This window comes from Leucoraja erinacea, chromosome 17 (assembly GCF_028641065.1).
Source record: "Leucoraja erinacea ecotype New England chromosome 17, Leri_hhj_1, whole genome shotgun sequence".
NCBI classification, from domain to species: Eukaryota; Metazoa; Chordata; class Chondrichthyes; order Rajiformes; family Rajidae; genus Leucoraja; species Leucoraja erinaceus.
The window spans coordinates 43,624,251-43,649,908 of NC_073393.1; the positions used below are offsets into that span (position 1 = coordinate 43,624,251).

At 43.3% G+C, this 25,658-nt stretch overlaps 1 protein-coding gene across 1 annotated transcript in view; it reads left to right on the forward strand.

Moving 5' to 3' along the window:
• LOC129705477 (PH domain leucine-rich repeat-containing protein phosphatase 2-like) overlaps positions 1-25,658 on the forward strand; it is a 159,437-nt gene that overhangs the window by 63,531 nt on the left and 70,248 nt on the right. Inside the window, exons 5-6 of the mRNA XM_055649067.1 lie at positions 10,337-10,462; positions 24,897-25,045. Of these exons, the coding sequence (XP_055505042.1) occupies positions 10,337-10,462; positions 24,897-25,045 (275 nt within the window). The remainder of the gene's footprint in view (positions 1-10,336; positions 10,463-24,896; positions 25,046-25,658) is intronic.

Consider the following 25,658-nt stretch of genomic DNA (forward strand, 5'->3'; position numbering starts at 1 on the left):
CCCAAAGCCCACTGTCTCCGCCTCTTCCTTTCTTCTTCCCGCTCCCCGCACCCCCACATCAGTCTGAAGAAGGGTCTCGACCCAAAACGTCGCCTATTTCCTTCGCTCCATAGATGCTGCCTCACCTGCAAGCTCCACTATGGTAAGTCCCGCGTTTGGAGCTCCCGAAGTCGGTCTCCAGCAAAGGACACCAACTACACAGTGCAAACGGAGATACGATACGGAAAAAAAAGCATCTCCACTGAAGAGATTTTTAAAAGTTTCCCTCCCCCCCCCCCCCCCCCCCCCCCCCCCCCCCCCACCCCCACATAAAACAAGCTAAAGAACACTCAAACATATATTTAACACATACTATAAAACACAAAGAAGGAATGGACGAGACAGACTTTTGGCACCTGATTTAGCATTAGATCCTAGATTTCTGTGCAAAACAACCACAAAAGACTTGATTACTTTCTCTGTCGCATGCAAACACTGCATTTACGAACTATTAGAGATCAGCCTTCAGCATTGTTTGCTCTAATTTGAGTTGTAAGTTGAAAACTGCCACCAAATCTTCTCCAGATATTCTAACTTCAGTGAAAGAAGCCCAGCATACAACATTGCAGGTTTATTTTGAGCCTTGCAGAATACCTTATACATTATCGGGATGGTCCCTACATATTTCCACAGATTCTGTGTCTCCCCCCCCCCCCCCCCCCCCCCCCCCATCTTAAGAGTGAAAATCATATCCTTCTGGGATCAGATGTCCGAGCTTCAGAACTGGTACCAGTAAGGTTTGAGAGTTTAAATTGAGTATATGATCTTGCTTCCAGCTTTTTCCTATTGACTAGTCATTTTTGTGAACACATTTTGTAGAGCTTTCCACAATAATCAACATGCACCCGACATTTGGATTAAGTTATCTGGATTGGGTAAGTTATATAAGACAGTCTGTATTATGGTTGAGGAGGTGCTGAACATCCTAAGGCATATGAAGATAGATACATTTTCCAGGCCTGATCAGATATATCAAAGGTCATTCAGGGGAGCTGGAGAAGAAAGTGTAGGAACCCTGGATATATATATATTATGAAATGCAGATGAGGTGCTGGAAGACTGGAGGGTGGCCAACTAATGCTGTACCTCTAAGAAGGGCTGAAGGAAAAGCCTGGGAATGATAGAGCAACTAGCCTATCATCTGTGGTAGTTACATGTGAGCATTCTGAGGGAAAAGATATGGCCCCAGCACCAACCCTGACACGTCACAGGTCTCCTGTCCGAAAAGCAGCCTTCCACCATCACCCTCTGTTGCTTTCCAGGAAGCCAATTTTCTAACTATTCAGCTATCACTCCTTGAATTCCATGGGATCTAACCTTCTAGAGTAGCCTACCATGCAGAACGTTGTTAAATCCACGTATACAGCGTCTACGGCTCTGCCTTCATCAACTTTTTTTGTCACGTTCTCATAAAGCTCAAATCAGATTTGTGACATGACATCCCACATGCAAAACCATGTTGACTATCCTTAATCAGCCCTTGTCCATCCAAGTGCATGTATAGCCTATCCCTAGAGTACTCTGCAGAGGAATAGTCCAGATGAACAAGGACTGATTAGACATAGTCAGCACAATTTTGTATGGGAGATTGTGTCTCACGAATACACAAATCTCACAAACGCACAGAGTCTTTTGCCCAAAGAAGAGGCTTCGATAACTAGAGGACATAGGTTTAAAAAAGCGAGGGAGGGAAAGATTTACTAGGAACCCGAAGGGTAACGTTTTTATACAAAGTGTGGTAGGTGTATGTAATGAGCTGCTGAAGGAGGTAGTTGAGTCAGGTACAATCGTAATCTTTGAGAGACATTTGAACTGGATAATGGATAGGTTAGGGTTAGAGGCCTAGCGCGGGCAGGTGGAACTAGTGGAGATGTGGCATGTAAGTCGGCGTTGACAAATTGGTTCGATGAGCCTGTTTCCATGCTCTATGACTCAGTCTAAGACCAACTGCTCCCCCCCCGGTTCACTTTTCAAAGACACCTGCCTAGCATGTTACGTATACAAAGATCTTTTTAACAGGTAAAATATTATTTTTATTACTGCAAGCTAAAAATACTAAAGGCTGTCTGCTACATTGTTGAGAAGTTCATGTCATAGGAGCAGCAGTAGGCCATTCGGCCCATTGACTACCCTGCCATTCAATCGTGGATGATCTCTCTTTCCCTTTCAACTCCGTTCTCCTGCCTTCTCTCCATAACCCTTGACACCCTTCCTAATCAAGGATCTGTCACTCTTCACCTCAAAAATACCCGATGACTCTAGGATGTCAACTTTAAGCTTACGTTCTTCGAAACCAACACTTGCTGCAGATGTGGTCACCGGGAATCTCCATGGGCTTCACTAGCTCCCACATTGTACAGCTACAGCATATTGCGTGATCCAGCATGCCTCCTTTATGTATATCCAACAATTCCTTTCTACACTTCATGCATGCCTCTGCTCTGCTCTGAACTGCATGGGTCAGCACTCTTGTCCTCTGCTCTTCTCTCCGAAACCTCTTGTTGCACTTTTCATGAACACGGCACTCTGCCTCAATGTAGTTGCCCTAAAAAGGTGCTCTTGCCTTTTTATTTGGTACTCTGCCTCTTGCTCAGCTAATTGGATGCCTACTTCAATCTATGTCCTGCAATGGCTTCCGTAGTATTAACTAGCAGCCCCGTGTTTTTAAAGAGACAGTGGTGTCTGATTATTGTGGGGACGCTCCATCCACTATAACCAAAATCCATTATAAAGAGGTCCATAATAACAAGGGTTTACTCCATTATGTTCAGTTTTGGTCATCCTGCTATAGGAAGGATGTTGGCAAGCTGGAAAGAGTGCAGAGGAGATTTACAATGATGTTGCCAAGACTTCAGGAGCTGAACTATAAGAAGAGGTTGAGCAGGCTAATACTTTATTCCTTGGAGGATCATGAGAAGAATTGATAGGGTGAATGCACAAACATTTACCCAGAGTAAGGGAATCAAGAATAGGTTTAAGGCGAGAGGGGAAAAAATTAATAGGATCTGAGGGGCAACTTTTTCATACTAAGAATGGTGGGTGTATGGAACAACCTGCCAGAGGAGGTAGTTGAGGTACTGTAACAATATTTAAAAGACATTTGGACAGGTATATTGATAGGAAAGGTTTTGAGTGATATGGGCCAAATGCAGCCAGGTGGGATAGTGTAGATGGGGCATCATGGTTGGTATGGGCAAGTTGGGCAGAATGGCCAGTTTCTGTGCTGTATAACTATGACTCGAAGAGGAAAGCTATCTTTACTTTCAGTGGCATATGTATCTGCATTTTATTTCTTCATTCTAGAGGTTTTCAATTCCTGTGCATCCTTTCCCCTTTCACCGCTGCATTGGGGGTAAAAGTCTTCATATGCTTTGGCTGCTGAAATGCACAAGTACAAGCAGCTGTTGGCTAATGTTAAATTGTGGGGGATTTTCTATCCATTACTAATGAATATGGAACAATTGTCAGAAGATCATGGACATATTGGAATTGATTCAAGAATAATTTGTAACCTTAAATCACGTTCTGTTTTTTTTTAAAATTGATTCTCATGTCAATAAATTTGCCAGTTTTGGTTCTAAGATACCTTTGAAGAAAGCGATAATGAAGACCATACCTTCCCTGGAAATGTAAAATTAAAGCCAGGGCAGCACGGTGGCGCAGCGGTATATAGCTCCAGAGACCTGGAACCTGGGTTTGATCCTGACTACGGGTGCTGTCTGTACGGGGTTTATACATTCTCCCCATGACCTGTGTGGGTTTTCTCTGAGGTCTTCGGTTTCCTCCGAAGCTCCAAAGACGTACAGGTTCATAGATAAATTGGCTTGGTATACATGTAAATTGTCCCCAGTGTGTATAGGATTAGTGTCAGTGTAGGAGGGATCGCTGGTCGGTGCGGACTCGGTGGGCCGAAGGGCCTGTTTCCGTGCTGAATTTCTGAACTAAACTATTAAACTAAACCAAAATGCTGGAAATACATAGTGGATCTAAGCTGGTCTGATTTGGGTGAGCGTGGCTCATATCCCTTTAAACCTTTCATATCCATTTACCTCTCCTAGCGTATTTTAAATCTAGTACCTACTAGTATAGTACCTGCCTCAACGCCTCCCACTAGCAGCTTGGTACCACCACATACTGAACAAAAAAATTGCCCCTCAGGTTCCAGTTAAATCTTGCTCCTCTCACTTTATTTATACTTTAGAGAAACTGTACGGAAACAGGCCCTTAGGCCCATTGAGTCCACGTCAACTAGCGATCACCCCGTATACTAGCACAATCCTACACTTTAGGGACAATTTACAATTTTACTGAAGCCAATTAACCTGTAGATCTTTGGAGAGTGGGAGGAAACCGGAGCACCCGGAGAAAACCCACGCGATCACAGGGACAACATACGAACCCTTGCGCTGTGAGGCAGCAGCTCTACCGCTGTGCTACTGTGTCTGCAGTTTCTTATGTCTACTTCATTTATTGCTGCTTATCCCAGTAAATATTTCCTGTGATTTGTATTCTTTGTGAGCACCAATGGAAGATTAAATATCAATTCATCGACAAAGTTTTAAAGGTTGCTTGTTAGCCTAGGGCAACACTGTGTTATGCAAATTTCTGTGTCAACACTCAAGACAAATTCAAGCATTTCCAAGTCACGACCTCTAGAATAGAAACCTACTAAGGAGTTCTGTGACTCGTGGTGTGCCTCGAGGTTCGGTGCTGAGCCCATTGCTGTTTGTCATCTATATCAATGATTTGGATGAGAACGTACAAGATATGATTATTTAGTTTGCAGATGATACTAAAGTGGGTGGTGTATATGTAAAAAGGAACTGCAGAGGCTGGTTTAAACCTAAGATAGACACAACAAACTAGAGTAACTCAGCGGGACAGGCAGCATCTTCTGTGAGAAGGAATGGGTTTGTTTTGGGTTGAGACCTTTCTTCAGACTGTGGGTGGTATTGTAGATAGTGAAAATGGTTGTCACAAATTACAGCAGGATCTTGATTGGCTGGGTAGGTGGGCTGAGGAATGGTTGATGGAGTTTAATACAGAAGTGTTGTATTTTGGAAAGGTTACCCAGAGCAGGAAGTACACAGTGAATGTCAAGGCTCTAGTGAATGTTGTAGAGCGGATGAATCTAGGAGTGCTAGTCCATGGTTCCTTGAAAGTGGTGTCAGAGGTGGATATGGTGGTCAAAAAGGCTTTTGGCACATTGTCCTTCATCAGTCAGAGTATTAACAAAAGAAGATAGACACAAAACATTGGAGTAACTCAGCGGGTCTGACAGCACCTCCAGAAAAAAGGAATTGGTAATGTTTTGGGTCAAGACTTTTCTCCAGACCTGACCCAAAATGTCACCTATTCCTTTTCTCCAGATTTACTCCAGCTTTTTGTGTATATCTTCAATTTAAACTTGCATCTACAGTTCCTTCCTACACATATTGAGTATAGAGGTTGGGAGGTCGTTACAGTTGTACAAGGCATTGGTGAGGCCACATTTAGTGTATTGTGTTCAGTTTTGATCACCTTGTTATAGGAAAGATGTTGTTAAGCTGGAAAGGGTGCAGAGAAGATTTAGGAGGATGTTGCCAGTACTTGAGGGCCTAAGCTTTGTTCCTTGGAGTTCAGGAAGATGAGGGGTGCTTTTATAGAGGCGTATAAGATTACGTGAGGAATAAATAGGGTAAATGTACAGAGTCTTTTACCCAGAGTAGGGGAATCAAGAACCAGAGGACATGGGTTTAAGGAGAGTGAGGAAAGATTTAACTAGAACCCGAGGGGCAACTTTTTTACACAAAGGATACTAGGTATATGGAACGAGCTGCCGGAGGAGGTAGTTGAGGCAGGTACTATCACAACATTGAAAAACATTTGGACAGGTACATGGATAGGATAGGTTTAGAGGGATATGGGCCAAATGCAGGCAGGTGGGACTAATGTTGATGAGGCATGTTGGTCGGGCTGGGCAAGTTAAGCCAAAGTGCCTGTTTCCACCTGCGTGATTCTCTCTAATTACCAACGTCATGTGAGCTCAGCGATCTATTGATCAAAGTACAACTAACCAATGAGTGCTCCTTAATTGCAGTCTCTTCATCCAAGATCTGCCTGGGAATTTAATGATCTGTCTCTTCCAATTAGCAATGAAACAATGGTGCTTGTGACTGACGCTCGAAGTAGGCGAGTTACATAATGTTCCTTGGACCATAATCCCACAGATAAACATGCCTAAATCACACACCATTTCTGATTTCATTACATCCGGCTGTCTGCCCTCCAAAACCTCCAACCTTATTGTTCCCCAGCCCCGGACGGCCGATTTTACCTTCTCCCCAAAATACACAAACCCCTGGCAGCCAAATTGTTTTCGCTTGATCCTGTCCCACTGAATTAATTTCCGCATTCCTCGACTCCATCCTACCTCCGCTAAATTGACAACTGCATCGGTGCTACCTACTGCACCCATGCAGAACTCACTGAGTTCATCGACTTCACAACTAATTTCCATCCTGCACTCAAATTCACTGGGACCACCTCCGACATTTCCATACCGTTTCTAGATCTCACCATCTCCATCACAGGAGATAGACTATTGACAGACATCTATTACAAATCTACTGACTCCCATTGCTATCTAGACCACACTTTTTCCCACCCTGCTCCCTGTAAAGACTCCATCCCCTCCTCCCAATTCCTCCATCTACGTCACATCTGCGCCCAGGATGAAAATTTTCATACCAGGTCATCGGAGATGTCCTCGTTCTTTGGGGAACGGGGGTTTCCCTTTTCCATTATGGGTGAGGCTATCACCAGGGTCTCTTTGATATCCCGCAGCTCCGCTCTTATTCCCCCTTCCACCCCACCCCCATTCGTAACAAAGACAGAGTCCCGCTTGTCCTCACCTTCCACCCCATCAGCCGTCGCATACAACACATACTCCTCCAATATTTTTGCCACCTCCAACGGGATCCCACTACTGGCCACATCTTACCATCTCCACCCCTTTCTGCTTTCCGCAGAGACCGTTCCCTTCGCAACTCCCTGGTCAATTCGTCCCTCCCCACCGAAACCACCGCTCCCCAGGTACTTTTCTGGTACTTTCCCCTGCAACCGCAGGAGATGCAACACCTGTCCCTATACCTCACCCCTCGACTCTATCCAAGGACCCCAACAGTCTTTTCAGGAGAGGCAGAGGTTCACTTGCACCTCCTCCAACCTCATCTACTGTATCCGCTGTTCCAAGTGTGGACCCCTGTATATTAGCGAGACCAAGCGCAGGCTCGGCGATCATTTCGCTGAACACCTCCGCATAAACCTACCTGATCTCATGGTTGCTCAACACATTTAACTTCCCCTCCCATTCACACACTGACTTTTCTGTCCTGGGCCTCCTCCATTGTCAGAGTGAGGCCCAGTGCAAATGGGAGGAACAGCACCTCATATTTCACTTGGTAGCTTACACTCTTCTTCTTCTTTCGTGTGGCGTGCACAGCCTAAAGTTGTAGGACAACTTGTTCTATTTGATTTTCCGTTTGTGCACGTCGAATTGATTGCATTAGTCGAAGCAGGGCGGATCACGCAAAGGTTGCAATCTTCCACCCCAGCTTACACTCCAGCGGTATGAACATTGACTTCTCTAACTTCAAGTAGCCCTTGCTTTCCCTCCCTCTCCATCCTCTCCCCTTTCCCATTTCTCCTACTAGTCTTACTGTCTCCGACTACATTTTATCTCTGTACCACTCACTCCCCTGACATCAGTCTGAAGAAGGGTCTCGACCCAAAACATCACCCATTCCTTATCTCCGGAGATGCTGCCTGTCCCGCTGAGTTACTCCAGCATTTTCTGTCTACCTTACATAATATTTACATCATATTACATACTTAATTTAGTGTGCAAAATAAGAGCACATGATATTGGGAGTAGGGTATTGACATAGATAGAGAATTGGTTGGCAGGAAGCAAAGAGACTTTAGGTGATCAGCCATGATCATATTGAATGGCCTACTCCTACACCTAGTTTCCTATGTTTCTAGTAGGAATTAACGGGTCCTTTTCAGAATGGCAGGCAGTGACTAGTGGGGTGCCGCAAGGCTCAGTGCTGGGACCCCAGTTATTTACAATATAAACGATTTAGACGAGGGAATTTTAATGTAACATCTCCAAGTTTGCTGATGATACAAAGCTGGGTGGCAGTGTGAGCTGCGAGGAGGATGCTATGAGGCTGCAAGGTGAGTTGGATAGGTTGGGTGAGTGGGCAGGTGCATGGCAGATGCAGTATAATGTGGATAAATGCGAGGTTATCCACTTTGGTGGCAAGAATAGGAAGGTAGATTATTATCTGAATGGTGTCAGATTAGGAAAAGAGTTTGTGCAACAAAACCTGGGTGTCCTTGTACATCAGTAATTAGCTAATGGCATATTTGCCTTCATTGTGAGAAGATTCGAGTTTAGGAACAAGGAGCTAGGTCCTACTGCAGTTGTACAGGGTCCTGGTGAGACCGCACCTGGAGCATTGTGTGTAGTTTTAGTCTCCTGTTTTGAGAAAGGACATTATTGCTATTGAGGGAGTGCAGCGTAGGTTCACCAGGTTAATTCCCGGGATGGCGGGACTGACGTGATGAAAGAATAGGTTGACTGGGCTTGTATTCACTGGAATTTAGGATGAGAGGGAATCTTATAGAAACATATACAATTCTTAAAGGATTGGACTGGCTGGATGCAGGAAAAATGTTCCCGATGTTGTGAGATTCCAGAACCAGGGAATGATGCCTGGCTGAACTAATCTTATCTGCCTGCACATGATCCATATTCGTCTATTCCCTGCATTTCCATGTGCCTATCCAAAAGCTCTTAAACACCACTATTGCATCTGCCTCCACCAACACCCTTGACAATGCGTTCCATGCCTCCACCACTCTGTGTAAAAAAAGCAGCTATTGCAGCTATGCCCTCTAGTGTTGGACATTTCCACCCTGGAAAAAAGGTTCTGACTGTCTACTCAATTATGTCCCTCATAATTTTATATACTTCTGACTCTCCTCAACCTTCTAACATTACAGAGAAAATAATCAAAGTTTATCCATTCCTTGCACCTGAAACCCTTTACTTCAGGCAGTATGGGGTAAAACTCTTCTGCACCCAAAGCCCCCACATCCTAATGTTGTGGTCCAACATGTCATTACTCATTTGCCTCAATTCCTTTACTTTCATAACATTCTCTTCAGTAAATATAGATGAGAAATATTCATTTAACACTTGGGTTGACCAGTAGATGACAGTATTGATCCTTAAGGGGCCCTATTCTCTCCCTTCTTGCCTTTTTGTTCTTGGTATACCTGTAGAATCTCATAGGAATTTCTTGTGTCTGAGCAGGCTCACATCCTCTTTTTACTTCCTAATTTCCCTTTGTGCACTACTACATTTCTTGCATGTCTCATGTCATTTGCTTGAACCTATTTGCCTGTACCTGATATCTGCCTCCTTTTTTCTGACTAGAGCCTCCAATTCTCTTTTCAGCCATTGTTCCCTGCTGCCCTTGCCTTCACTCCCACTGGAATGTGCTGTCCCTGAATTCTCCAATCCTCCTTTACAAATGTTTGCACTTACCTGACGATTTGGAAAAAAGCATCTCCCAATCTACCTCTGCTAGTTCCTGCATAATCCCTTCAAAATTGGTTGCCCAAATTTAGGTCTTTAATTTGTCTACATATTCTATCGTTTTCTGTAGCTATTTTAAAACTAATTGAATTATGGTTACCAGTGCTGAAGTCTTCCCCCTACTATGTTTTCAGGCAGTTGCTCTCCCTCCTCCCCTAACAGGTGGTCGAGTGTTGCATCCTCTCTAGTAGAGTCCTCTACATATCCTCTACACGCAGAGTTACCTGCAATTATCCTATAAAAGTCAGTCTGCGCCATTGCCCTAATCACGATTAAATAATGGACAGTTCCTCTTGGAAATGTAATGATGGCCACAAGCTGCTTCTCGCAGTGAGTAGAGTGATAGAAATAGAGAAAATTATAGATAGGCGAGTAGATAAAAAATGCCTTGTAATTTGCTGTTTCTGTACCGTTGTACACTGGAATGAATCTGCACTAGTTTGTGAATTGATTCTTGGTTATTCAGTTCTGAAGCAAAATGTCCCTATAGCTCGTGGACAAAAAAAAACACTGAGCAAATGTATATTTTGCTGATACACTAGACGTCGCCAATTTTTGCAGAGTTTAAAGATCAATGTGCTGGATTAAAATTTGCATTTTATTGCTATTTATTTTAAATAAATTAAATATGACTTGTTTTCTAAATAGGTTGAAGAAGTAAAAAGACGACAATACTGCCTCATGTTCAGCTCCGCTGGGCAACAAGGACAAACCTACTATGTGACCTTTGACTCATACCCAGAATGTTTACGGTGGCACAGACAGGCTTCCAAGGTAAATTCTGTTATATTATGACGGTAACACGTAGGGTATAAATAGTATATACAATAGGAATTCATGAATGCTATTATGAAATTAATCGCAAAAGTGTTCGTTTTTGGAAGTTTGGTATCTAGTTAAATTGAAATATTTCCCGATGTAAACACTTTCTAACACAAGCAAGAATTGTGATAATTATGTCATTTTAATGAGTGTACATGATAGAATTTCAGAATATCTAGTAAACAGCCACTGACTTAATAATTATTTAATTTTCATTTAGTCATACAGCATGGAAACAGGCCCTTCAGACGAACATGCCCCATCTAAGCTAGCCTCATTTGCTTGCAGTTGGCCCATAACTTTGGGTGGCACGATGGTATATCTCCTGCCTTACAGTACCAGAGACCCGGGATTGATTCTGATCATTATTCTGACCAATATAGTTTGTACGTTCTCCCTGTGGGTTTTCTCTGATTTCCTTCCACACTCCAAAGACATATAAGCTTTGGTAAAAATTGTAAATTGCCCCTCGTGTATAGGATAATGCTAGTATATGGGAATCTGTGTGGGTTCGGAGGTCCGAAGGGCCTGTTTTCCGCGCTTTATCTCAAAATTAAACTAAATTAAATCTTCTAAATGTTCCATCCATGTACCTGTCCAAGAGTCTTTTTAATGATGTATTAGTACCTGTCTCAACTACTTTCTTTTGACAGCTCATTCCACATACCCAATACCCTCCATGTGAAAAGGTTGCCCCACATGTACCTATTAAATCTTTCCCCACTCACCTTAACGCTATGTCTACTGGTTCTTGATTCCCCCACTCAGGTTAAAAACCTTTATGCATTTACCCTGTCTCTTCCCCTCATGATATTATAAGATCACTCCACAGTCTCCTGCGCTCCAAGGAATAACTTCCTAGTCTGCCTAACCTCTCCCTATAGCTCAGCCCCTCAAGTTCTGGTAACGTCCTTGTATATCTTCTCTGCAGTCTTTCCAGCTTAATGCCATCCTTCCTGTAGAAGGGTGACCAAAACTACAAATGTGACCTCACCAACAACTGTAACATAATGTTCCAAAGTCTATACAATACCCTGACTGAGATCTGAAAAATTACAGCAGGATTTTGATCATGTGGGCTGAGGAATTGTTAATGGACTTTATTGCAGATAAGTGCGAGGTGTAGCATTTTTGGAGGTCAAACTAATGCAAGATACGATACATTTATTTGGAACATGTACCAATTGGTACAGTGAAATGTGTGGTCGCCATACAGCCATACAAATAATAAAGAGCACAGAACACGATATGCTTTAACACAGACATCCCCACACAGCGGGATCAAAGTTTCCCACTGTGAGGGAAGGCTCCAAAATTCAGTCATCCTCCTCTGTTGGCCTCCCGTGGTCGGGGGGACTCCCGAACCCCCCAATGTCGCCGCTATGTTCAGGCGACAGTGGGGGGTTCGGGAGTCCCCCACTCGCCGGGGTGATGGAAGTCCGACGTCGGGACTGGAGGACATCCTCAGCGGCTTGGACATCCGAATCGGCCACCACCTACCGGAGTCCGTGGCTCCCAAAGTCCACAGGTGGAGATTCAACGCTGGTGGCCCTCGGCAAAGGGCCCCAGGACTCCGTGACGTTGAAGTCAGCACCACCCGCGCTGGAAGCTCAGCAAACCACAGCTCCGATGTTAAAGCAGCAGGCCCAACACTCCGGAGCTTCAGCAGCGGCAGCACAATGCTGGATAAGCTTCCCTTACTGAAGCAGAAGCTGGCTGCAGAAGCCAAGAGAAAGGAACATGTTAGCAGCTCAACTGGCAAGAAAGAAGCACAGGGAAGCCACGTTGAGCTCGTTTACAAAAATAAAGTGTCAGGCAAAGAGGAAGTCAAACTAGAGTTTAGGTAATGTTACTTATGTCATCGGTTTATCAATCATGTTTTCTGTGCTGTTTGCACACAGTGCTAGGCAAAGAGATTTCAGGTGACTTTTTTTTTGTAAAGATTTTTTAGCTGTATTAAGTCATTTATTTCATGAAATATTTATCTTTTAGGGGTTATTTTACTGGTTATGTGTCAGAAAAAAATTAAGCTTCTGCTATGTAAACTACCAGCAGAAAGCTTGGGAATCACTTTCAATTTATTGAAAACGCTGGAGCTTCAGGGGACAACGCCCACCGGGGTGCTGCCCTGGACCCCGCCGGGGGGCTAGCCGGCCTCCTGGACCCTCGGCCAATACTTCCTACTGTGGAGGTGAATATCATGCCTGGTCCAATCCGGCCCGCGGGATGATTTGGGGAAAAAAAGTATATTTACGCCCAGTTGGGGGAGGCCCATCAGCCGCGTCACAATTGAAAATGGCGCCGGTGACACGATAGGAAAGCAAAATGAAGGCGTCTCCCTGCGCAGTGTCTGCCCATGCACAGTTGGCGAAGGTTTAAATTTCAGGAAATACTATCAAATTCCAGGAAATTTGGGATTCTATTTAAGGAAAAAAAAATGTTGAGGTGCGGAAGCACGTACAGTGAAACTCGAATTACCATACAGCCTTACTAAAAAAAAAAGCAAAAGCACAGAACTACATAAAAGTTAACATAAACATCCACCACAGCGGATTCCCACATTCTCTCTTTATTCTCCCGCGGTCGGGGAAGATGAGCCATCTGCAGTTGGGGCGATCGAAGCACCAGCAACCGACGATCGAAACCCCTGCGTCGGGCCGATCGAAGGTCCCGCGTCGTGGTAATCGAAGGTACCGCGTTGGGGCGGTTGAAGCTCCTGCGGCTTGGAGCTCCCGAAGTCGGTCTCTAAGCATAGACTGCAAGCTCCACGGTTAAAGTCTGCAGGCACCCGTGATTGGAGCTCCAAAGTCAATCCCGACAGGGATCGCCAGCTCCACGATGGTAAGTCCTGCAGGCTTCTGCGGTTGGAGCTGCCGAAGTCAGTTTCCAGCAAAGGCCACCAACTCCGGAGATACCTCGACGGAGATGCAACTTTTTTCCGTATCATAAGAGATTAAAATAAGTTCCCCCACACAAAACAAGCTAAAGAACACTAAAACATACATTTAACACATAGTTAAAAAACAACAAAGAAGGAAGAGACAGACAGACTGTTGGCGAGACAGCCATTGCTGGCGCCACCTGGTGGAGTAATGTCCACCACTTGTTTAGCTGATCAAGAATCGATTGTCATTTTTGATAGCCATCTTCATTGTCTATGATACAATCTACTATAGTGTCATCTGCAAACTTGCTAATCATATCTTGTACATTCTTATATCCTTGAGTGATCTTACTTTCTCCATGGTCATCCTCTTGTTTTTGACAAAGTCTTGGTATTTTCCTTGATGCAAGTCCCCAATGACTTTTCATGGACCTCTTTGGCCCTTCTAATAGCCCACGAGTTCTTTCCCTTTTGCTTTATATTCCTCATGTCCTGACTGGTGCAACCTTCTTAAACCTGACATAAGATTCCTTTTTCTTCCTGATTAAGTTCATGTCATAGGAGCAGAATAAGGCCATTAGGTACACCGCGTCTACTCTGCTAGTCAATCATGGCTGATCTATCTTTCCCTCTCAACCCCGTTCTCCCACCTTGTCCCCATAACCTTTGTCAACCGTACTAATAAAAAATGTATCAATCTCTGCTTTAAGTCTACAACCTCATTGGTCATCCACGGCATTCTTACTTTGGTGTCCTTATCATTCCTCCTTATGCCGATCCTTTAAACAATCCTCACATGTCATCTGTGGACTTGCCCAATAACAACTGCTCCCCTTCTACCCTCCTTAGCTCCTGCCTAATGACATTGTAATCGACCTTGCCCCAATTAAATACCTTCCTCCAACATCTAGACCTGTCCTTTTTCAAGACAGTCTTAACATTTATAGAGTTGTGATCACGATCTCCAAATTATTCTTCAGACAGCTGCAAGACCAATAGGGCTGTCATCGGCGAGGATTTTAACTTTCGTGATATAGACTTATGTGGTTCCCATGGATGTAGATGGGCTGGAATTTGTCAAGTGCATTTAGGAAAATGTCCTCGGGCAATATGCAGAGGGAAAGTTTGACGTACTTGTAGGGAATTGGGAGGGAAAGTGACTGAAATCACAGTGGGTGATTAATTTGGGATCAGAGATCTATGAGCTTTAAAATAGTTTAAAATAGTTATGGATAACGACTAGGCTGGTCCACAAGTGAAAGTTTTAAATTGGGCAGGCCAACTTTGAAGGTATTCGGCAGGAAGTGGCAAAATTGTTTGGAGTAGATTGTAGGCAAAGAAACATCCAGAAAATGGGATGCTTTCAAAAGTATGATAATGAGAGTTCAATGTCTGCATGTTCCTGTGAGAGCAAAGCACTAGACATGTAGGAGTAAAGAACCTTACCTGATGAAAGAAATTGAGGCTCTGGTCAGGAAAAAGGAGAAGGAATAGGTGAGGGATACACTTAGTCTCAACTGTGTATCCCTGGAGAGATTGAGATCATAAGACCAAGGAACATTTGGCTAATCGAGTCTGCTCCATCCTTCAATTATGGCTGATCTATATTTGCCTCTCAATCCCATTCTCTTGCCTTCTCCGTGTAATCTTTGACACCCTTACCAATCAAGAACCTATCAATCTCTGCTTTAAAAATACCGAATTACTTGGCCTCCATCACCATCTGTGGCAATGAATTCTGCAGATTCACCACCCTCTGGCTAAATAAATTCCTCCTCATCTCCATTCTGAAGGTACGTCCTTTTATTATGAGGCTGTGCCCTCTGGTCCTAGACTCCCACAACTGGAAACATCCTCTCCATATCCACTCCATCTAGGCCTTTCATTATTTGGTAGGTTTCAATGAGATCCCCCCCCTTATCTTTCTGAACTCCAGTGAGTACAGGGCCAGAGCCATCAAGCGTATCTCATATGTTAACCCAATCATCCCTGGGATGGTTCTTGTAAGCCACTTGTAAACTACCTCTGGAACATACTTAAGAACAAAATCGGGGGGGGGGGGGGGGGGGGGGGGGGGGGGGGGGGGGGGGGGGGGCATGAAATAGCTCAGGCTGATGAGATTGAGGAGAGTTCGGTGATTTTATGTATATTAAGGGGAAAATGGTAACTGGGGAGTGCGTAGGGCTTGTTAGAACCCAAACTTGGCGACTACATGTGGTGCCGCAGGAGATGGCCAAGTCCTCAATAAATATTTCTCCTACGATCGTTACCCTGGACGACGTCATGAAGACGAGGGAACTTGGGAAAGTTAATAGAAATGTTCAGAAAACAGTTTGTATTTCAGTCGAGGGGGTGCTGGATATCCTAAAAAGTATAATGAGAGATAAATAACCTGAGTCTGATCAAATATAGAACATAGACACATGGAAAGGTGTAGAAATTGTAGGAGCCCTGGCTGCAATATATGAATCATCATTGGACACGGTAAGATGCTGAAGGGTGGCTAATGTTGTTCTTTATTTGAGAAGGGCTGCAAAGGAAACCTGGGAACTATAGACTAGTAAGCTGCGTACATCTGTGGGAGGAAAGGTACTGAAGAGGATTCTGAGGGATAAGATATACATGCATTTGGAAAGGTAGGTTAATTAGAGATGGCCAACATGGTTTCTCATGAATTTAAACTTGATGAAGTAACCAAGCAGGTTAATGGGCCAGGTAGACACAGTCTATATCGATTCCTGCAAGGCTTGCGATAAGGCTCACATAGTGGGCTGCTCTGGGAGGTTAGATAGCATGAGGTCCACAACAAGCTGCCAAACTGGATGAAGAATTGGCTTTGTCATAGAATGCACCATGTGGTCATAGTCATAGAGACATGCAGCATGGATACAAGCGCTTCATCCCAACTAGCCCACACTGACCAACATGTCCCATCTAAGATAGACACAAAATGCTGGAGCGGGACAGGTAGTTTCTCTAGAGAAATGGAATGGGTGACGTCCCCCCCCCCACATTAGTCTGAGGAAGAATCTCTACCCGAAACGTCACCTGTTCCTTCGCCCCTCACCCGCTGAGTTTCTCCAGCATTTTTGTCTACCTCTGTAAAATAGATTTTATTAAAGGCCATTTTTATACATTTTGGTTTCACCATGTAGAAATTCAGCTGTGTTTATACATAGTCCCCCGATTTCATGGCACCATAATGTTTTGAACACATGGCTTCACAGGCATTTGTAATTGCTCAGATGTGTTTAATTGCCTCCTTAATGCAGAAGTAAGAGAGCTCTCAGCACCTAGTCTTTCCTCCAGTCTTCCCATCACCCTTGGAAACTTTTATTGCTGTTTATCAACACGAGGGCCAAAGTTGTGCCAATGAGAGGCAAAGACGCCATTATGAGACTGAGAAAAAAGAATAAAACTGTTATCAGCCAAACCTTAGGTTTACCAAAATCAACTGTTTGAAACATCATTAAGATGAAAGAGAGCACTGGTGAGCTTACTAATTGCAAAGGGACTGACAGACCAAGGAAGACCTCCAAAGCTGATGAAAGAAGAATTCTCTCTATAATAAAGAAAAATCCCCAAACATTTGTCCGACAGATCAGAAACACTCTTCAGGAGTCAGGTGTGGATTTGTCAATGACCACTGTCCGCAGGAGACTTCATGAACAAAAATACAGAGGCTACACTGCAGGACGCAAACCACTGGTCAGCCGCAAAAATAGAATGGCCAGGTTACCGTTTGCCAAGAGGTACTTAAAAGAGCAACCACAGTTCTGGAAAAAGGTCTTCTGGACAGATGAGTTGAAGATTAACTTATATCAGAGTGATGACAAGGGCAAAGTATACAGGAGGGATGGAACTGCCCAAGATCCAAAGCATACCACCTCATCTGTGAAACACGGTGGTGGGGTTGTTATGGCCTGGGCATGTATGGGTGCTGAAGGTACTGGCTCACTTATCCTCATTGATGACACAACTGATGGTAGTAGCATAATGAATAAAGTAATAGTAAATAGCTGCCTGAAGATGGATTCTGAGGTAGATAGGGTTTTGAAGAATGCTTTTGGCACATTGGCTTTTGTCAGTTAGGGAATTGAGTATAGAAGTTGAAAGTTCATGTTGCTGTTGCACAAGGCGTTTGTGAGGCTACATTTAAAGTTTTATGTTCAATTTTGGTCGCCCTATAACAGGAAAGATGCCATTAAGCTGGAAAGAATACAGAGAAATTTTACTAGGACTCTTGGGTCTGAACTATATAGAGAGAGTGGACAAGCTAGGACTTTATTCCTTGGTGCCCAAGAGGCTGAGGATGATCTTATAAGGGTGCATAAAATTATGAGGTGTATCGATAGGGTGAATACAGTCTTTTTCCCAGGATTGGGGAATCTAAAACATGAGGGCAGATAGTGCATTCAGAAAGTGTTCAGACCCCTTCACTTTTTTCACATTTTGTTACGATGCAGCCTTCCTCTGAAATGTTTTTAAATTTTTTTTTATCATCAATTTACACACAATACCCCATAATAAAAAAGCAAAAACAGCTGTTTAGAAATTTTTGCTAAGTAATTGAATAGAAATAATTGAAATATCACATTTACATAAGTATTCAGACCCTTTTCTCAGTACTTTGTTGAGGCACCTTTGGCAGTGATTACAGCCTCAAGTCTTCTTGGGTATGATGCTACAAGCTTGGCACACCTATATTTGGGTAATTCTCCCATTCTTCTCTGCAGATCCTCTCAAGCTCTCTCAGGTTGGATGGGGAGAGTCGATGCACAGCTATTTTAATGTCCCTCCAGTGATATTCGATCGGGTTCAAGTCCAGGTTCTGGCTGGGCCGCTCAAGGACATTCACAGACTTAGAAACATAGAAAATAGATGCAGGAGGACGCAATTAGGCCCTTTGAGCCATGATTCATTGTGATCATGGCTGATCGTCCTCAATCAATAACCCGTGCCTGCCTTCTCCCATATCCCTTGATTCCACTAGCCCATAGAGCTCATCTAACTCTCTCTTAAATCCATCCAGTGATTTGGCCTCCACTGCCCTCTGTGGCAGGGAATTCAACAAATTCACAACTCTCTGGGTGAAAAAGTTTTCTCACCTCCGTCCTAAATGCCCTCTCCCCCCTCCCCCTTATTCTAAGACTGTGGCCCCTGGTTCTGGACTCACCCAACAATGGGAAAAATTTTCCTGCATCTAGTTTGTCCAGTCCTTTTATAAGTTTGTACAAGATCCCCCCTCATCCTTCTAAACTCCAGTGAATACAAGCCTAGTCTTTTCAATCTTTCCTCATATGACAGTCCCGCCATCCCAGGGGTCAATCTCGTGAACCTACACTGCACTGCCTCAATCACAAGGATGTCATTCCTCAAATTAGGAGACCAAAACTGAACACAATACTCCAGGTGTGGTCTTACCAGAGCCCTATACAACTGCAGAAGGCACTCCTGCGTTGTCACGACGCCACTCTGGGGCGGCGCGACTCTGGTCAGCAGCGGCCTCTGCAGTCTGTCCGCGTTTTATTATTTTTTGTCTGTTTTTAATGTAGTTTTTGTTATTTTTTGTTGGGGTGTGTGTGTGTGGGGGGGGGGGGGGGGGGTGGGGTGGGGAGGGGGGGGGAAACTTTTTAAATCTCTCCCTGCACGGGAGACCCGACCGTTTCTCGTCGGGTTTCCGTTGTCGTTGGGGCCGCAACGAGGAGCGGCCTCCAACAGGAAGAGACCGGGGACTCTGGTGCTACGACTCACCGTCACCGTCGCGGGGCTGGCCGAGTCCGGAGCGGGTGGAGGGTGGAGCGGTGGAGGAGCGCTGCTGCTGCTGCTGCTGCGGCCCGACCAGAGAGTCGGAGGCTTCAACGGCAGGTCTGTGGACGGCGGCACCGGGAGCCCGCGGGTCCCTGGAGGGAGACCGCTTTTCAGGGCTCTCGCAACGGCGACTTCCCCCGCCCGAGTTGCGGGGTTGAAGAGCTCCTGGAGCGGGGCCTACATCACTGCCCCGCGCGGCTTGGAATGGCCGCGGGACTCTGCGAGCGCACGCCGGGGGCTCTAACACCAAGACCCGGTGTGCGACCTTGCACCACCCGGCGTGGCTTTAATGGCCGCGGGACAATCGCCATCGCCAGCCGGGGGCTATGACTTTGACTCTGACATGGGGGGGGGGGGGAGGGGGGAGTGCAGTGGAGAGATAAGTTTATTTGGCCTTCCATCACAGCGATGTGATGGATGTTTATGTAAATTATGTTGTGTCTTGGGTCTATGTGTTTGTAATGTATTGCTGCAGAAACGGCATTTCGTTTGGACCTCAAGGGGTCCAAATGACAATTAAATGTATCTTGTATCTTGTATCTTGTACTCCTGCATTGTCTTGGCTGTGTGCTTAGGGTCGTTGTCCTGTTGGAAGGTGAACCTCCGCCCCAGTCTGAGGTCCTGAACGCTCTGGAGCAATCACTCTGTACTTTGCTCCGTTCATCTTTCTCTTGATCCTGACTAGTCTCCCAGTTCTTGCTGCTGAAAAACAACCCCACAGCATGATACTGCCACTACCATGCTTCACCGTAGGTATGGTATTGGCCAGGTGATGAGTGATGCCTGGTTTCCTTCAGACGTGACACTTGGCATTCAGGCCAAAGAGTTCAAGCTTGGTTTCATCAAAACAGATAATTTTGTTTAGGTGCCTTTTGGCAAACTCCAAGCGGGCTGTCATGTGCCTTTTACAGAGGAGTGGCTTCCGTCCGGCCACTCTACCATAAAGGCCTGATTGGTGGAGTGCTGCAGATATAGTTGTCCTTCTGGAAGTTTCTCCCATCTCCACAGAGGAACTCTGGAGTTCTGTCAGAGTGACCATCGGGTTCTTGGTCACCTCCCTGACCAAGGCCCTTCTCCCCGCGATTGCTCAGTTTGGCCGGGAAGCCAGCTCTATGAAGAGTCCTGGTGGTTCCAAAGTTCTTCCATTTAAGAATGACGGAGGCCACTGTGCTCTTCGGGACCTGCAATGCTGCTGAAATTGTTTTATACCCTTCCCCAGATCTGTGTCTCAACACAATCCTGTCTCGGAGTTCTATGGACAATTCCTTCGTCTTCATGGCTTGGTTTTTGCTCTGACATGCACTGTCAACTGTGGGACCATATCAGGGCTGGATTAACCATTAAGCAAAATAAGCACGTGCTTAGGGCATCAAGGGAAGGGGGGGGGGCACAGAAATGGTAAATGGTTTACGGCACAAAAGAAATCACTTTAAACTTGCTCAAATAATATTCAAAGTGGTTTATATGATCGGAAATATAATTTCGAAGTATTCATGGTGTCATAGTAAGATTAATTTTGAGGATCTGATCAAAGACTTTGCAATTAAAAAAAGTAGGAGAAAACTTTTCAAATATAAATAAAGTGGAAGTATACAAAAATAAACATTATTTTCCATCTTACTGTTAGTTTTGTTTCATTTTGAAAACTAAAAAAACATTTTATGGTTTATTATTATTTATATTTTGAATTACATATATATGGGGGCACCAAAATCTTTTAAGTGCCAGGTTAAATCCAGCCCTGGACCATATATAGACAGGTGTGTGCCTTTCCAAATCATGTCCAATCAATTTCATTTACCACTGGTGGACTCCAATCAAGTTGTAAAAACAACTCAAGGATAATCAATGGAAACAGGATGAACCTAAGCTTAATTTTGCGAGTCATAGCAATATGTAAATGTGATATTTCAGTTATTTATTTTTAATTACTTTGCAAAAATTTCTAAACATCTGTTTTTTCGCTTCCTCATTCTGGGGAATTGTGTGTAGATTGATGATAAAAAAGAAAGAATATAATCCATTTTAGAATAAGGCTGTAATGTAAAAAAATGTGGAAAAACTGATTGGTCTGAATACTTTCTGAATGCACTGTAGATTTAAGCTGAGAAGAATGATTTAATAGGAACCTGAGGGGCAAGTTTTTCACACAGAGGGTTGTAGGTATATGGAATAAGCTGAGGTAGAAGAGGCAGGTACTATAACAATTGAAAGGATAGGGAAGGTGTAGGATTACTAAATTCTCACTGATTTGCCGAGTCCAGTTGTAGCGTTTAAAACTTTCTATTCAGGCACAATGGTCATACAGCATTAGAGCAAAGCATTAAAATATCTGCAGACCCTAACTAAAAACTGAACATATCATAACAAACTAAACCAAGTAAACTATGGAATTACAACTAGATGACTGAAGACTGAACATGACTAGCAGACGAAAGACACTGGACATTCAACCAACACTTTGACACAGAACACATTGCTGAAAAACAGGCTTCCCTATCTACATAGATTAGGATGTAAAAGCACTTTGCACCATGAAGGGACAAATGTTCATAGTTCTGAGCAGGCCCTCATCAGTTGTAACCTTGAGTTTACAAGCTGTTCTTTGCCACCAAACCTGTTCCTCAGCAGTTAACTTCAAGTAACTCCAAGTAACCCTTGCTGTCCCTCTCACTCCATCCCAAAGATTATAGAGGAGCAAGATAGACCACTCCTACGAAATCCAATGGGCTGACGTGTAGTACGGATCGGAACGTCACTTCCGCCATTTTAGGAATAAGACCCCGATCTCCGTTCTGCCTCTCACAGTTTAATCCACGTCAGTCCATTGGATTTTGCAGTTTATCTTGTTCCCTTAGCCTTCATTGTTAGACTATTATTATCTTTGTTTATAATAAATAAGGTGCTCCTTTTATTTAAAAAAAAAATTAAAAGGGGAAACTGCCTATAAAATGAGCAACAATGCTCAATGAAAGGTCTGTGGACCATATTCTATGATCTTTTGTTTAATCAGTGTTGTGGGGGAACGGTATGTGTGTGTTTCTGTGTGTGAGTGGCAAGATAGAGATAATATATTTCAAAGTTCCTCATAGATCAGAAGCAACTTTGATTTAAAGCAACTCATGATGTACATGAGCCATTCTCATGATGTACATAAGCCATAAAGACATAAAAATAAAATAAAAAATATATTTGCCTTTATATTTTGCTATAAGATATAAGGAACATAAGCCATAAGCCAATATATTTGCCTATATTTATATTTTATAAACACATATTATATATATGATACACAGATACATAAATGTGATATTGATGTATATAATGATATAACACACATACATAATTATCTAGTTTCTTATATATATAAACACATATATTCATCATATGATGTGTATATATGATGCGTATATATGTGTGATATATATGTATTTAAATATATAAAACACACATATGTATGTTTCTCTAGTTTCTTTCTTGTGATCTCTTAATTTTGTTGAACTTTTTTTTCTTTCATTCAACCTCTCTGAAATCCTAATATTGTGAATAAAATATAAATGAACACATGTCAAGATATTTTTTCATTCTATATTAGTGTAAAGAAATATAGTGTATACATACCTACATTGATGCAGAAGTGTGAGCATTAGACATGAAAACTGTGCATTGCCACCATAGTTTAGTTTTTAATTTAACATGTATTTGAGGGAAATCTACATATATTTGAGGGAAATTAGTTACCCTATTTCCCGGCAATGAAGACGCACCACCATTTGAGTTGCTAAATTTTGAAAAAGGGATGGGGGGACAGGATCGAGGGTTTGGTTTAGTCCAGGGGTCTGCAGCCTTTTTTGCACAGGGGCCAGGACTCTCCTGGACTAGCTGCAGTTCCCAGGTCACCTGCGAGCCCCGGGTCTAGCTGCGGTTCCACTGTCCGGGCCCGGCCAGCCGCTCGCAGCCACCCGAGCTCTGAGTGAGTTTTTAAATGTGAATATCTCATAACTAAACATTTGTGGGTTAGCAGTATATTGCATCAATCCACTCAATTTTAAATCATTATACAACAAAATTCATAAACACGGATAAAAGTCCGCACTCACTTTTGTTCCAGGCTCAAACTGGATGATCCTGCAATTCCTCTTCCTTTAGCCTCTGAATAGCCTGAGAATTGTCCATTCTCAAAATGCAGTGAAGAGTTTAACAGATGGAGGAGGTCCATTCCAACCAGTGCTTACTGTACGGGTCCCACGCATACTGGCGTTAACGATTCGTGAGGACTGAAGCAAACGGGGACAGGCTTGGCTTTCCTCATAACTCATCTGTTGCCACCTACCCCTTAGGCATATCGACACACATGGTCATAGGATATCAAAATAGGATATGAAAAGCATTTCCATACAGATCTTTTGCAGTTTGAATTGTTCTACAAATAAATCTTTCAATCTGTCAAAAATCTCACTATCGGTTATATCCGGAGGGATCCTTCTGCCCTTCACCATTGTGGGCAATTGCTCATTTCCTTTACTTGCCATGATGGTGCTTTAAACGTTTGATGGGGTGTTGAATAGTAGACATTTACCAGCTCATGGCTGGAGCTGGTTTGAACACCGAGCCTGCTGGGATCTCAAGTCGTAGACCTCAATACAACCATTCAGTTGGAGATTCTTTAAAGATTGCGTGGAGGCACACTGGACACTAATAGCGACCAAGGACTTTTAATTAAGAGGAGCCCTTGCCTCTGATGTATGTTCAGTGTCAGTGTTCTCGGCGTTATTCCTCCAGCGATCATGCCAACTACGCCAAGATTGTAGGATCACTGAATTCTCAATGATTTGCCGAGTCCAGTAATAGTGATTACAACTTTTTATTTTGGGACAGTGGTTATGCGGCCACAGAGCAAAGCATTCACAATATCTGCAGACCCTAACTATAAACATATGAACATATCATAACTAACAAAACAAAGGAACAATAGAATTACAATGAAAGAACTGAAGACTGAACATGATTAGCAGAGAAAAGACACTGGACATTCAATTAACACTTTCACACAAAACACACTGCTGAGAAACAGGCTTCCTTAACTACGTCTTGCCTCGACTACACTGACAACAAATGGCTCTTTTAAGAGTCACCGGCAGGACTGGCCAGACCTATCTTCTGCACCTTTTTTTGCCATTCTTATTCCATTCTTAAGTATGTGTCTCAGACGTAGGCTGGAAGGTATTGGAAAAAGGGGAGGGAATGGAATCAGTCAGCTCATCTGTTCATTATTTCGGAAGCTTTAGTGCAGATGGTGTCTGCTTCCCATCGTTGGTAATGAAAGTCATATTGCACAAGGAGCCATAATCCTTCCTGTCTTTCTTGACCTTTGTGCAGTATTAGAAGTGATAATTTTATTATTTCCTTCCTTTTTTCCTTTTTATGTCCCTTTCATTTTATGTGTCCTTGTTTAATTCTGCCGTTACTTGTTCAAATACAAACCTTTAGTGTCCAGTAACTCTTCCAAGGTTCTCATCTTGCCGTCCATTTCTGACCTTGGAAATATCATCCAACTGTCAGGTTTTATAAGTGTATGACCATCTATAAATCTGTCAATGTGTCTCATTCCATTTTTACCAGATTGTTTCAGCTACCATTACCCTTCTGTGCTAGCTAGCACCAACTAAGTAATGGTTGCTTTATTTGCAGGTTGTTTCACAGCGGATTGGTACAGTTGATCTGTCGTGTTACAGCCTTGAGGAACTTCCTGAATATCTCTACTTCAGTCAAGACATCACACATCTCAATCTACGGCATAATTTTATGCATGCTGATACTGGACTCTGCCACCTTAACAGGTATCTCATATTTTAGTAGGTTATTCTCAATTGTCCCATTGTGATACTTTGCTCAGCAATTCCTTATTTCACTGATACTCTTAATACGTTCTGCCTTTTGCTGCAAATGGGTAAGGAACTGCTAATCTAGCTAAATATTAAATGTGAATTAAGGCACAGCACAGCACCGCACAAATTGTGTTTGGGAATTCAAAATAAGAACCGGTCAAAAATTTAGTTTTCTGTTTGAGAATTTAGGTATAAAGCTGTGTACCTATGAAATATCTACCCGTTCTTTAATATATGAAATGACAAATAAAATGATTCACACATTTTCTGTTGAAAAGTTGAACACACATGCCCAAACCCTACACATTATCTAAGCATATAGGTATAAAAAAGAACAGATATAAATGACTGAAGTCTATTAAACTACGTGGCCGATAAAGTCTCCAAATGAATATCTTTTTCATTGAAAAGAGGGGGAAAGATTTAATAATAATGACCTGAAATGAAATGATGTTTTCACATTATTGTCATTGTCATGGATACAGGAATGAAATGCAGCTAGAGAAAGGGCGTAGCGGTGTGAGCGCAGCCGCCGTACATTCCATACAGGCAACAGGTTGAAAAG